General features: G+C 47.6%; 1 protein-coding gene across 1 annotated transcript in view; it reads left to right on the top strand.

The window, feature by feature from the left end:
- TMEM163 (transmembrane protein 163) overlaps window positions 1-14,650 on the top strand; it is a 216,826-nt gene that overhangs the window by 194,510 nt on the left and 7,666 nt on the right. Inside the window, exon 6 of the mRNA XM_019731141.3 lies at window positions 9,506-9,617. Within this exon, the coding sequence (XP_019586700.1) occupies window positions 9,506-9,617 (112 nt within the window). The remainder of the gene's footprint in view (window positions 1-9,505; window positions 9,618-14,650) is intronic.

Here is a 14,650-nt window from a genome sequence, read left to right as displayed (position 1 = left end):
GAAGTGGCCTTTTTAGAGGCTGCTGGTGGACACTGATGGCAGAGATTGTTCTAGCAGCTTCTCCACCTGAGCTCATTTCACCCTGACCTAAAGGTATAGCTCTCCTGATGGCAGATGGTCTCCTATGTAAGGGGAGAGGATTAGACCCTATCAGCTTCCTTCCTATACTTTGGCCTGTTCCTTGCATCTTCACTGCCCATCTCCATGGAGAGCCTAAATGGAAAAGCCTGGTGTCAACAGGAGGCATTTAGACTGAATTATAGAAAATCTTTTATGGGGGGCTGTCTGTGGAACTGATCACGGGACTAAGACTCGATGACTATGGAACACACTATTGATACCTGCAATGGCACAGATGAGTCTCAAAAACGTTATGTTGACAAAAGAAGACAGACAAAACTGTATGATTCCATTTACATAAAATTCAAGAATAGACTAAATCCCTGGTGTTTGAAGTCAGACATTGGTTGCAGGCGGTGGAGAAAGGGACATGAAGGAACTTCCTACAGTAATGGAAATGTTCTCTATTTTGTTTTGGGAGTAGTTAAATGGGTGTTACCGTGGACCGAATTAATCAAATCGAATGTCTAAAACCTGTACATTTTGTCATAAGTTAATTATACCTCAATTTAAAACTATGTGATAATTAAAAAAAAAAACAACAACAACAACCCAATCCCTAGATGCCTTGTGGAGGCTGGGATGAATTTTAGCCCTGTGATTGCCCAACTTCAGGTCTGATCTCTTTCCCTCACTACTTTGTTTGACCGTTTGCCAGGTATAATCTCTATCTGCCCCTGCCTTGCTCCTGCCTAGACCCCTTTCTAGCCACTTATGGCTTTATCCTGGTTCAGAGGGAATAACTAACTTGCTTCTAAATCAGTACTATCTAATAAAACTTTCTGTGACGATGGAAATACTCTAGATCAGCACTCTGCAGTATGAGAACCAATAGCCATACGTGGCTATTGAACCCTTGAAATGTGGCTACTCGCTTGAGGAACTGAGTTTTCAGTTTTAAGAATTTTAAATGCGAAGAGCCACACATGTGTTTGAATGTGAAAAGTGCTATATTAAAAAAAACAAAAACATCAGGGATGGGGAGAGATTATAGTCAGAGACCACCTCACCGAGCAGAGATATGACAGAGGTGAGGGAGTGAGAGGGAACAGCATGAGCCAAAGTCCTGAGGTAGGAGAGAGCTCAGCACGTTTGAGGAGCAGGGAGGCAGCCAGGGTGGCTGGGAGAGAGGGGAGAACGGCAAAGGAGAGGCAGAGCGTCAGCTTCATCCCGTTGGTTTGGTTGGGTTTGGCTTTGCAGAGAAGAGCTGGAAAAGATCATTTTATCGATGTACATTAGTCAGGTCCTGGGAACTCTCATCTACCAGGCCACCAGACAGTGTGTGGTGCAGGCAGGGCAGGGCCCTGCAGACGCCTGGAAACAAAGCTGACTGATACCCAGATCTAGCTGACCAAGGTCTCCTGAGCTAGTGTGCGACGACCAATATCACACGTCAGCACAAGGACCCTCCCCGGATCAGGTTTTCTCCGCTCTCCCATAATTGCCTTTGGCTCCTAAAATTAGCGCTGTAGCTCTCACCACCTTGCAGCCTGGACTTAGAGAATTAGAAGGGGTTGATAGTGTCGGGCTCCCGAAGGAGAGGTGGGGGATGGCTGGGAGCCCTGCGCTCTGGGACTCTCTTTCTGCTGTCTTTGCGGAAGCCACCTGCTCTTTGTGAGCCTCAGTTTCCCCACCTGCAGCATGGATTAGATGATCTTTAAGCCCTTTTAGAGTTCTAATGCTTTATAATTTTAACATCACTTCACATTTATACAGAAGCTATGCACTCCCTTGCCTGCTCATGGGCCAGCTTTAGGGGGCTGGTGGCGGTGCTGGGAAACCTGGGCAGGGGCAGGGATGTGGGTGTATCTGTGACGTGATCTCTTAGGGAAGCCAGGAATAGTCTTGGCACAGGCCAAAGAGTTTGGGGTGGAAAACTTTTTGCAGAGGTCTGTCAGGTTCTTGGAATTTCTACATAAGCGATTTGTTCCATTGAGTTAAGGTGCTGCTTTTCACATGTTGGGACCGATGAAGTTCAAAAATTAGAGTTAGGGCATTAACTCCTTCTTAGGAAAGACACTCTGCTCAGACAGACTGACCGTTGGTCTTTGTCACATGTGGTCTGGAAGGCAGAGGCCATGTTGAAGGCACGCTGAGGTCGCTTCTCCTGAGCTGTCCTGAAGACTGGCTTGGGGTCAAGGGCTATTGCGGAGAAGGGCAGGAGTTGGCTTAGCAGCCCTGGTAATGGGCGTGGGAGACCGTCGCAGTCCAGCCTTGGTGCCCCACAGCCCTGGCTGGCAGGAGCAGAGGGATGCATTCAGACCCACCTTGTGTCTGGTATTGGAGCGTGAGTGTGGCTGGGAGGGTCTGTCAACTCAAGACCCTTCTGGCTTTCACAGGATTTCATCCTTGCCCTCATCAATGTTCTGCTTCCCCCAAAGTGCCAGGAAACTGAGCTGCTGTTAAAGAACACCGTCTCTGGGAGGGTGTTTCTTCCCATTCCAGCGTACATTCCCACGTCCCCTTTGATCATTAGGAAACCACCCCCTGAGCCCACTCCTCTCCCCACCCCACCACCCCAGGAATGCCTTCACTGAGGCAGCTTTGTAACCAAATGCTCCTGACTTTCTCTGTGGGTCAAGACGGCAAGTGGCTATATGGATAAACGTTTATACATCTTCCATAAAACCACTTATAAAGGACTATGTTGATTATGATTTTGACATCCCTGGGTGCAATGCAGTGGTTTGTATCACAAACATTTTTATTGCCAGGGGGATAGTTACTGAGGTGAATGAGAAAGGATCTCTCCTGTCAGTGAGCTCATAGGTGACGGGGACAAGGAAGGAAACAAGTGCAAGGATGTGTCACAGGACCCATGAGGACGTGGTCCAGGACGGGCATGGAGAGGAAGTGTCAGTTCTTAGAGCATGAGTTGTCAGGGAATGCTTAATAGAGGAGGAGACACTTGAGATAAGTCTATTTAAAGGAGTGTTTATGCAACCAGACAGTTGAAAGGCATCAGTAGGAAATTTCTGAGACACGAAATCAGCCCATTGGGGTCCATGTTTCACCACTAACCTCTTAACCCTCTGGTTTAATCTTTATGATTGTGCTTTTGTCTCTATATCCGCCACCTTACATTATGCTAGTGGAATTATGTATATTATGATAATGTGCATAAGCTGAACTATGTAAATATTTGTAATTGTCACTTAAGGATCCCTGACATAAATTGCTTTTTAAAAAATTAGTTTTATTGAGATGTCATGTACATACAGTAAAATTGCCCATATAATTCGATGGGTTTTGATAGATGTATGTAGTCACAGAAGTACTACCAATTCTATACCAATGAAGAGATAGAATATTTCTGTCGTTCCCGAAAGTTCCATCATGCACTTTTGCAGTCATTAATTACCTCCCCTCCCCATCCACTGATCTGCTTTCTGTAAGCACAGTTTTCCTTTTCTAGAATGTAATATAAATGATATAAAGTACTTAGCCTCTTGTGTCTGCTTTCTTTCACTTCACACAATGCTTGGGAAGTGCCGCCATGTTCTTGCTGAATATATCAGTAGTTCATTCTTTTTCATTGCTAAGTAGCATTGTGTGGACACATCCCACAGTCCGTTTATCCATTCACCATTTGGACATTTAGATTGTTGGACATTTAGATTGTTTCCTGTTTTTTTTTGGACACTGTGGAAATGGTAGCTAAGAACACTGGTGGACAGGTTTATTAGTGGACATATGCTTTCGTTTCTTTGGGGTAAATACCAATGAATAGAATTGCTAGGTCCTGTGGTAAGTCAATATTTAACTTTACAAGGAATGGCCATTCTGTTTGACAAAGTGGCTGGACTGTTTTATGTTTGTCCATGAGTTCTAGTTGCTCCGCCTCCTCACTACGGTTGGTATTATTTCTTTAGAATTTTCCTGACTATAATTAGTATGTAGTAGTAGCTCATGGTGGTTCGGATTTATATTTCCCTGTTGAGGAATGATGTTGGCTATCTTTTCATGTGCTTATTTGTTACTCGTGTGTCTTTTTTGGTGAATTATTTGTTCAAATCTTTTTTTTTTTTTTTTAATTGACTCATCTGTTTTCTTCTCATTGAGTTGTAGAAATTCTTAATATGTTCTGGGCACAAGTCCTTTCCCATGTTTGCAAATATTTTTTCTCAGTCTGTGGCTTCCCTTCATTTTCTTAATAGTATTTTTCAAAGAGCAAAAGATTTTAATACTTTGGCCGGTTAGGTGAAAAATGATACATCACTGTAGTTTTGGTGTTTGTTTCTTTTGTGAGTGAGTTTACACATCTTTCATATGTTTAAAATTCATTTTCATTTTCTAATTGTCTTTTGCCTATATCCTTTGCCCATTTCCCATTTTTGGTCTTTTTCTTACAGATTGCTGGGAGCTCTTTATATATTAGGGAGATTAACCCTTTGCAATAATATGTTTTCTGTGAGTACTTGTATGTAACCTATCCTCTGCATATGTTTTCATTTTCATGTAATCAAATATGTCAATCTTTTATGGCTTTGAGATGGCGTTAAAAAGCCTTCACTACTACTTGGTTATGGAGAAGCTTGCCAACATGGACAGAATTTATGTAGTATTTACTTTTAATATACATTTATCCTTGTGTTCTGAGTCAAGGGCTAGTTTTCTTGAACCTTTTTGCCCTAATCTTCTATCTATTCGGTAGAGATTGAGCTCTGAGAAATCATAGGGGCCCAGTGCTGGTAACAGTGGAAACTGAATACGTAAGGAAGAAATGGCTGTCCCTTCTGTTTTTATAGAGTCCACAGTTCAGTGATAGGAGACATGTTTACAAGGCCATTGATAAGGCATCCTGGTACAGTTTACCAATGGAAACAAATCCAGGCCCTGCCACCAGCTAAATGACCCTGGCTGGGTCATTTAGCCTCTGTGTCATTTAGCCTCTGTTTCTCCTCCTGTGAGATAATGGCTAGACCTGGCTGTGAGAACTGAGACGTGACAGGTATGGCTGCACTTTGGAAGAAGTCAGTGGTGGTACATACCTACTCGGGTTGTAATTTCTCATCATTAGCCCTACCTGCTCCTTGACTCTGAGAGGATTCCTCTCAGAAACGCCTTCTTTTATTATACTCAAGGACTGTCTCAGTCAGCTTGGGCTGGCATAACAAAATGCCAGAGACTGGGTGGCTTAAACAACAGGAATTTATTTCTCACATTCCTGGAGATTGGAATTCCAAGATCCAGGTGCCAGCAGGGTTGCTGTGTGGTGAGGGATCTCCCCCTGGGATACAGATGGCTGACTTCTCACTATGACCTCACCTGGCCTTTCCTTAGTTGCTGTGGATGGAGAGAGAGATCTCTTTCTCTTCTTATAAGGACGCTAATTTACTCATGAGGGCCCCACCCTCCTGACCTCATCTAAACTAATTACCTCCCGAAGCTCACCTCCAATAGCATCACATTGGGGGTTAGAGCTTTAGCATATGCATCTTGGGGGGACACAAACAGTCCATAGCAGGCACTGTGTCTTGAGCAGGCTGATGATGACATCTCTGTGGCATTCTGCTCCTGCTAACCATAGATGTGGTGCAGGGGAGAGGAGAGCCAGGTCGGCTGTGGGTGCGGAATTCACAGTGAACGTTTAGGATGTTGAAAGCGGACTTTGGGGGAGGGACTTTGGCAGGTCTGTGCCAGCCTGGGTCCTCCATGGGTCCATCATGGTTTTTTTTATTTTCCTGAGGCAGATTACTGCAGCAATAATGAGCCAACCAAGCCTTGTGGCTCTGGGTGGGGCTTCGAGATGGCACCATCTCTGTTCTCCTAGATTTCAGGAAAGTGGGATAGAGGCAGTTGTTCCTTCAGAGCTGAGCCTGGGAACACAGGGTGGGTGGCAGAAATAATTCACGGACAGGAACAACCTGGGTTTTGCATATTGGCTTTTCTACATTTAAATGGAGCATTTACTCTGTACCGGGTACTATTTAAACACATCGCACTGTCCTTACGAAGAGGTATGTCAGGTTCAGGCAGAGATGCAGAACCACTCTAAGTGGAACCGAGTATGGCTTTGGTGCAGGAATGGGACCTGACAGGGCAGCGGGAGCTGCAGAAGAGTCCCTGTCAGGCTACCGCCCCAGAACCCGGGCTGCCTGGCAGGAAGGAAACGAGGGCGCTGAGTGGAGCAGAGCGAGGACAGGCTGGTTCTGTGAAGGTGGACTGGAGCCTCACTTGACCTCGCTGGCTCAGCCTTGACGACAAGGTGCCTTTGGCCCTGAAGCTGCACATGTGCCTGGCTCAGGGCTCAGAGAAGCAGGAGGGGGTCCAGCAGGAGCTGGGGGAGCTGGGGGCTGGCTGCTGCCCTTCCCTCTGCTTAGAGGTAAGCTAGTGGACAGCAACATGCGCCCTGCACCTGCCTTCAGGGACTGGGGGCCACGACTTCACTGCTTCCTCCTGAATCTCACACAGGCATCCCTGGTGGTCCACTGTGACTCGAAACCACCTAGGAAGGGAGTTCTGGGAAACATTTCCTACTGATTGTTGTGGACACAGGATGCAGCCAGCAGTGGGGGGGGAGGTCTGTTCTTTTCTCCACTTTACAGATGTGGACGTGGAGGAATAGAGGTGGGGAGGTTCAGTGCTTGCCCAGAGTCACACAGCTATTAAGTGAGGCTTCTGCTTCGGGGCCTTTACCTGCTATGCAATGCTTCTGATATCGGTAACTCCATCCCCGGTTCCTCCAGGAATCGGACCTCAAGCCATGTAAAGTATCTTCAAGACAAAGCTTCTCAGGTGAACGATGGGTCCCAAATACTCCTTCCCCCTTGATAAGCCACTGTGGGTCCCAATCATAGTCTCTCTTACATTTCTGCATGCTTCTTTTTCTTAGTAGTAAGTTCCCATGTTTCTTTTATAGGAATGCTTACCATACTTTGTCCCAGGCTTCCATTAGCACCTAGTGTGGCTGTTTGGTGGGATAAGTTAGTGCCTGGATAATGTGTTGGGCCCTTTGACAACATTTGCTATCGATTGCACATCAGCTGCTTGCCAGGGGCTGTAGGTGTCACATTGTCCTTTATGGAAGAGAGCATTGAAAGCTTGGGTTTGTTTTTGCAGCAAGTGATGGAGTCTAGACTTGAACAAAAGCCTGCTGGTGCATCACTGCTCTTTGTCAGCCAAGCCCCTGGTCAGTAAGCTCCCTGGATTAACAGACCCAGGAGAGGACTGCCGAAGTCAGGTGGCTCTTCTCGAGCTGCATCTGGGGGTGGAGGGAGCACCTCACTCCTGGCGCCCAGGGATCTAGATGGAATGACCATAGACTTTCTCTGTCTCTGGAAATGTAGGGATGAGGACTTTGCAAACAGACTGATTGAATGGAGCCTGAAAGGTACGGGGTGAGCAAAGTCAGAATTCAACCTCCAAATTTGGGGCCTCGGTGCTTGCCTTGGTCTCCCAACTTAAGCTTTCTGAATCGCATCAGAACCTGGGTCTATGTTGATATGTCTTTTCTTAATCATGCTTCAATTACTTCCGTTGGGTGCTGTCTCCCATAGTTAGGCTGAATCCCTGCACAGAGGGAGTTTTGATTTGGGGGTCCGTGTGGACCCTCACCCCCTGTGGCCCCTGTTATGTAACCTCATGTGCAGCAGGGACTTGGGATCTTCCCGGAGGCCAGGTTTGGCACAGTCCTTCCTGATAACTTGAGGAGAGGAAACTTCAGTGAGGTGATTATTTTTTTTTAAACTTTAACATTTGAAATAATTGTAGGTTTATAAAAATTATGAAAGCATTACAGAGAGTTCCCATAGACTCTTCATGCAGCCTCACCTAATGTTAGCATCTCACGTAGATAATAACCAGGGTACATTTACTCCAACTGTGAGACTGGCAACACTGTGAAGGAAATTCCAGGCTCCATCTGATTCCCCAGCTTTTCGGCTTCATGACCTTGTTCCGGGCCAGGATCGAGTCCAGCACACCAGGGTACATTTAGTCTTCATATCTCCTTAGTCTTCCCTCGGACAGTTTCTCGGTTGTTCCTTGTTTTTCATGACCTTGATGTGTGTCAAGAGTAATGTCACTCCAATAAATTAAAAAAAAAAAAAGAGTAGTGCTCAGATATTTTGTAGACTGTCCCTCAGTATGGGTTTGTTTAATGCTTTTTCACAATTAGGCCGAGGGTAGGGATTTTTAGGTAGAACAGCAAGAGGTGTTCTTCTCGTCATTTCACATCCTATCAGGAGGCACATGGTATCAGCATGACTTATGTCGTGTTAATCTTGATCGTTTGGCTGAGGTCATGACCGGGTTCTCCACTGTGAAGTCACTGTGTTTCCCTTTCCAAACCCTATTTGTTAGATACCAATCATGGGTCCAGCCCACACTGAAGGGAGGGGAAATGAAGCTGTGCCCGTGACTCAGAGGAAGGAGTCACGAAAGATTTGTGGTCATATGTTAAAACCATCCACCATTCATCAGGGTTGTGGGCGAGATGCTTTGACGCTGTGCTATTTCCAGTGAGGTGATTTTTCTAATGACTTTGTTCAGTTTTGAACCCAGGGAAACGGGCTGTCATCCCTCTTCCCACCTTTCTGTCACTAGGTTAGTGGATTTGAATAATCAAATGCCTCAGGAATCCTTTTTCTTTGGGTGTATATGATGCTTTATCAGATTTCTGCTGGCAGTTGCATTTTAGTAGTGGAGGTTCTGGAGGCTGTGTCTCATGGGAGTGACGATGGGAGCTCGAAGCTCAGGCGCCCTGATGCGTCCTGACGTCCTGAGATAGTGGTGTTCACGTTTGCATGGGACACACTCATTTGCTTGCAAAGGTAAGGTAACGAGTTATAGGAAGTGCTGAGATAACGTCAATAGAAGACTATTTTTAGATGCCTTTTTTCCACCTTGAAGGCTTTAGTTGAGCCTCTAATTGCCTTGTGTGAATTTAAGGAAAAAAATACGGTTATAAATAGCTCCAGGCTTACTTGACCCTGTGGCAAATTCAGCTGGCTCTGTGCTGTCATGCTCTTAGGCCAGTGGTGTAATTACATGCGCCAAAAGTCTCAGTCAGCTGCTTTTTAAATTATGTATGGAAAACTACTCGGAAGGCACTGGTTTTAGCATTCTGACCAACTCTGTTATTGATCAGTGATGGCCCGTCATTTCAGCAAAAGAGTGTGAAGGGGACTCTCCTACAGAAAAAGAAATACTAAATGGGTTTCTAAGGACATATAAGCTTTGGATTATCTATCTTTGATCATCTTTTCTAGTTCCCAGTGACACAGGTAACTGAGGTATGCAAACCAGCAACATACCCCCACCTGGTGGCAGCATATCTGACGGATTATTTGTTTTGGGAACCAAGCTGATCTTTACAGCAAGTGGTTGATAGATAATCTGCTCTAGCAGGTAAACTGTTGAAATCTGGAACTTTCTCTCCTAGGACGATTTCCTGTTCAGTGTCTCCATTTTAAGTGGGATCCTTTGCAGCATCCTGGCCGTGTTGAAGTTTATGCTGGGGAAGGTGCTGACCAGTAGAGCACTCATAACAGATGGTGAGTAAGGCCAGTGCGCCTGCCCTCTGGGGGGAAGATGCAGTGTGGGTCACTTTTAGTTGTTTGTCTTGCAGAAGAGGTCAACAGTTGGGAGTCTGTACTCACTAGCTTCCTTTCCCCAGGCTGTTAGATGATTCTCAGGGTTCCCATGTCAGGGCAGATGTCTTGTGCTCTGGGAATTTAATAAAGTCTTCATGAATCACCTCCACCCTGACCTGCTAACAGGGTAGATTGGGGCTCCCCAGCCTCTTAACTATGAAGGCTGTGTTGCATGGGAGTGACGCACAAAGGGCTTCCCAGAGTCTTGGATTTGATGTCCATTGCTCCAAATAAAAAATAAGTGCTTTTTCTGGATTCTATAAAAGTTTCCCTCATGGCTTCTTCATGCTTATTTTCCCCTCTGGCTAGTGAGAGGCTCACCTGCTAGTTCAAGTTGCAATTCCCCGGGCTTCGCTGGGGAAATGATTCATGTGTTCTCTGCGGAAAACCCAAACCAGGTAGATGTGTCCTCTGTGTCTCTAAGGGGCAGGAGGAGCTTCCAGTGTGGCCTTTGGGATGACAGAGAAAGATCTGTGAAAGTAGGAAACGCACATTTCAGTCTGCACTAGTGTTGGCGTGTAAACAAGAAACTTGACAAACATTGTCACCTGGCCATTTTATTTTTCTTCATTCTTGAGCATGTGCCGTTGCCAGGGGGTCAGGAATAGAGACATGAGTCCCCATACCCCGGGGTGAGAGGTCAAAGGGTAAAAGCTTGTGGGTTGGTGGGTGCGTGTCTGCACAAAATAAAGCAGAAATCATTGGATTTTTTTTTTTTTTAAAGAACCACTTCTTCCCCCTAAACTCTCAAGGTTCTCTCCAGTGTGAACTATGTGAAAGTAGACATGCGTGGGTGGCTGTTGTTCTGTTGTGGAGGGGACAGATGACAATGCAGGGGGCCTTTCTGTCCCAGGTGACAAAGCCTGGTGACACGGTGTGGGCTCCGACTCAGCCTGTCCCACGCTGTTGCCCTGCTGGGTGTGGAGCTGGGCTGGAGGTCGAAGTGATGTTTCCAGCTTTGCAACCATCTGTCCTGGGGGAGAGCATCACCTGTGTGTATGTGTGTGGGCGGGAGGGTCTTCTGATTTGGCCTGAAGAACTGGGGGTTACATGATCTGGCATGCTGACTGCAAAACCAGGGGACCCCAGAAGCTAGTCTGTTGAGAACTACTACTGGCAGCCTCAGAAGTACTTGTGTTTGTTAGAAACAGGTTCCTGGGCCTCACCCCTGAGGATTCTGGTTCTGGGCGGTTGAGGTGGGGCCCAGGAAGTCGTCTTTTACACAGACACCCAGCCCATGCAGTGCGCACTGGGGATTTGTGCTGCCTCTGTGGCCACGCCAAGGGGCCAGGACACAGTTCCACACCAGGGAAGGTGGACCCTGCAGTGTCCCATATGTCCAGCAGCTCTCAGAATCCATCCTCAAGAGGCCACTTCCAGCAGAGCCTGCTGTCTGCTTCTGCCCTTACATGATGCCACCTTTCTCCCTACGCTACGGAGGTCGTTTGCCCATAGGAAACCAGAACGTTTTCAATATAATAGTAAAAGTTTTTTAAAGCAGTAAAAGTATCGGCGACTGGGACTGAGGCCTCTACTTCCTGCTTTGCTTTTTCAGGCAGCGTGCAGGCCCCTCTGTGTGGACCAGGCGCCCCAGCCCTGCTCCTTGAGCTCCCAAATGAACCCCTGAGGTTGCCTTCCTTGGTCAGGCCCAGTGAAATTAGGATTCAGCCGACATCTGGTCCTGGGTGTGCTGCTGTTAGAGCTGGTGCTGCAGTAACATCAACCAACAGGGTTTCATGGAGTCTGTTGTGCTTGGTAACGCGCTAGGTGCACTGTTAGCTGGGGACCAGCTCCCGATGCGGAATCAGAATGACCTCTTTCTGGTGTATGCAGTGTTGCTGTGAAGGGTCCTGCCAGGTCCCCAAAAGTGGGGCTGCGACTTAATAACGCTTCTGGTATAAGGGGTAGCTCTTTCTACCAGGGCCAGATCTAAAGAGCCTGTGGCTCAGTCCCCTGAGAATGATGCGAGCATGCCTGGGGTCATCGCCTGGGAAGGTCTGCTTATGTGTCTGTCACCCCCTCTGACAGCATGGACTTACAGGCAGTTTGCATCAAGCTGACCCTAGCATATTGTCCCACAACACCCTGGCTGATCTGGGTACTCACTCTTCTCTGGGGCAGAGCCAGAATTTGGCAAGTGTTCATTCCCTGTGATTTTTGTGGTCTGGTGTTTTTGAATCTGGAAAAGAAAATGCCTCCTTTGGCTGTGGAGTCTTCCTTTTCTTAGGCATAAATAGCACAGGGGTGCTTATGCTAAGAGCCAAAGGCTATGTGGCATGAACCAGGGGTTCCAGCTGTGGATTTCCAGCCACTTTTGAGGTTCCTTCATGTCGCTCCAAGGGACACAGCTCTGCTTGTGCCCGTTAGGCTAGAACAAAGCAGAGCCCGGGCTGGACGTTGGCTTCTCCAGCCATGTGTGTGTTCTGTACCCCCTCTCACATCTCTCTGCCTGGAACATGGGTGATGGGGAAAGGCGGGCATGGGGGAGACCACATGGGTCAGCACAACTTTCTGGGCTCCCAGTGGGGAACACTCAGCAGGGGTTCCTCTCCCAGTCCTGAGTCCTGAGTTAGGTCCTAAGGTTACAAAGCTCCTCTGGGGTCTTTTTGATCTATTCAGACCCCAGAAGCCTGATGGTGGGTCTAGCAGTCAGACCCCACCCCCCCACATCCCCAGGCAGGAAGGAGGCCCTTTCTGTCTCCCTGCCCATGACCACCGGGCTTGAGCCCCTTCTCAGAGCAGTGGGCCCTTTGCCTTGCCTGGTGGTTTTACTTAATGTGTTATAGGTATTCTAGGTACTAAGTTTCTGTTTAGGCCTCACTGTTCTTCTGACTTGCCACCATTTTATATGGTATATAGAGAAGACCCCAATCCTAAGTATATTTTTCTAATGAAATAACTCCAGACTTCATGATTTGCACACACAAAACTAGCCACATGAATAAGCAGTATTTCCATCATACTCTTGAACCAGGGAGGGGGCCGTTACAAAGAGGAGGGGATGGTTTGAGGGAAAATTATTCCACAAACAGGCGGGAAGGCAGGGGTGAGCATTCCTCAGGCAGAGGGAATCATGGTGAGGGCACACCTGGGGCATCCGAGGGGCTCGGCGAGGGGCCCCGATGAGTGGGCAAGAGCAAATCATGCAGGACTTTAGGTCAAGGGTAGGCTTTGGGATGTTTTGCTAAGTATTGAAACAGATGTGGGTACATGATTAATGTTTTCTGGAGAGCCTTCTGGCTGAGAGGTGGAGGACAGAGTGGGGTAACAAGTTCCGAAGCAGGGAGAGGTCTCCGGGAGCTGAGGGGTGGTGGTGGCTTGGGCAGGGGTGAGGGCAGAGGGGTAGAGGGTGTGGGGATTTGAGGAAATGTTGGCGGTATATATACAGTGGGCAGGGCTTGGGGATGAATGAGCCATGGGGGTTCATAAGAGAGAGACAGATACAGACAAAGAGCGCTATTGCAAAGAGCAGAGTCACAGTTTCTGTTTCCCCAAGCCTGTTACCCACAATCCCTTGCTTGGTGGTAGTGTCAGCAAAATATGCAGCCGTAATGGTAGCCTCCTGTTAATTGTGTTGTCTGGGATCCAGTTTTACTCATTCATTGATTAGCAGAGCTATGGAGTCTTCTATAATTATCTGCTCCTGGTTCTTCCCTCACTTTGGGAGGTGGGGGCAGGATGGGGATTGGGAGCCCTGCTTGTCAATAATGTTGGGAGTTTTTCTGAGGTTCTGGCTCTGTAGGGCATCCTTGTGGCCACTACCCTGGGAATGACCATGTCAGGGTCTGGCCCTGTCACTCCAAGAAGGAAGCAAGTTCAACAAATCGCTTCTGGGGCAGGCAGGGAGGGTGAGCCCCACCTGTCACCTGGTGAGGTGGCTGGTTCTCAAGCTGGAGCTGTATGGGAACTGGGTCAGGCTGACACCACCAGATCCTTTGTCACTGGGTTGTGTCCTTACAGGAAGCAGATCTTCGGGGAACAGGGGGCAGAAGAGTGTGGGTAAACTCCAGAATTCCCCACTGCAAATCTTGTGTGTGTTGCTATCAGCACTAGGCTGAAGCTGGCTTTGTATATTTTAAGGTGAAATGATTTTGTACAGCATGTTAACACTACAGATCAGGCCGAGGAAAATTGTGGAAAGGTACCTGAGGGAAGTTCTGAACTAGGGGCCAGAAGCCGGGCTCCAGTGCCGCCCCAGGGACAGATGGAACCCTCTCTGAGTGGAGGGAAGAGGGCTGACCCTTCTCTTGCTCCCTCACAATTCTGAAACATCAAGTGTCTAAGATGGGTTTCAAGCACAATGAAAACTTGTAATCAGAATTTTCTGCATAAAATTAATGTGCTTAATGATACAGATTCTTATCTAGTCATTAATGTTGCGAATCAAGACAGCCTCAGATGTTATTTTAAGTCCTTAAACTGCTGACAGTGTGTATTCTTGACTGCAGCTCTGGTGTTAACTGAGGAGGCAGGAACAAGCTCGTGGGCATGGGTGGAGTAGGGACAGCACCCCAGAGGTGAGGAACTAATCGGCAGGCCTTGTGTGCTGTGTTGGAAAGATGGGTGGTCTGGTGGGGCATTTTCAGCTCAGGGTCTGTCATCTGGAGTGACTACAGCTGGAAAGGCTCTACAATTTTGAAGGCTGTTGCCAGGCAGATACAGAATCACCCCCTCCCCACCAGACCCTGTGTTCTTGGTCTAGCGTTTCCTTGCAGGCTTGTAAGATGTGAAGCTGAAAAGAGGCTCTGTCATAACCAAGGATGAGCAGAGCAGAGGCTCCTCCAAGGTGCAGGTGAACCAGATGAATGGGCCACGAATCCATCAGCTGTGAACTCTCGGGAGCAGGCATGGGATGGGCCGCTGCTGTCAGAAATCAGTCTGGGCCTTCCTTGGCGGGCTGAACTGGGGACTTGGTGGAGCTGAGTGGACATCTA

The sequence above is a fragment of the Rhinolophus sinicus genome, chromosome 17, assembly GCF_057876585.1.
Source record: "Rhinolophus sinicus isolate RSI-liver-muscle chromosome 17, RSI-T2T, whole genome shotgun sequence".
NCBI classification, from domain to species: Eukaryota; Metazoa; Chordata; class Mammalia; order Chiroptera; family Rhinolophidae; genus Rhinolophus; species Rhinolophus sinicus.
The sequence above is the reverse complement of the archived record's forward strand: the minus strand, read 5'-3'. Positions and strand labels throughout refer to the sequence as shown.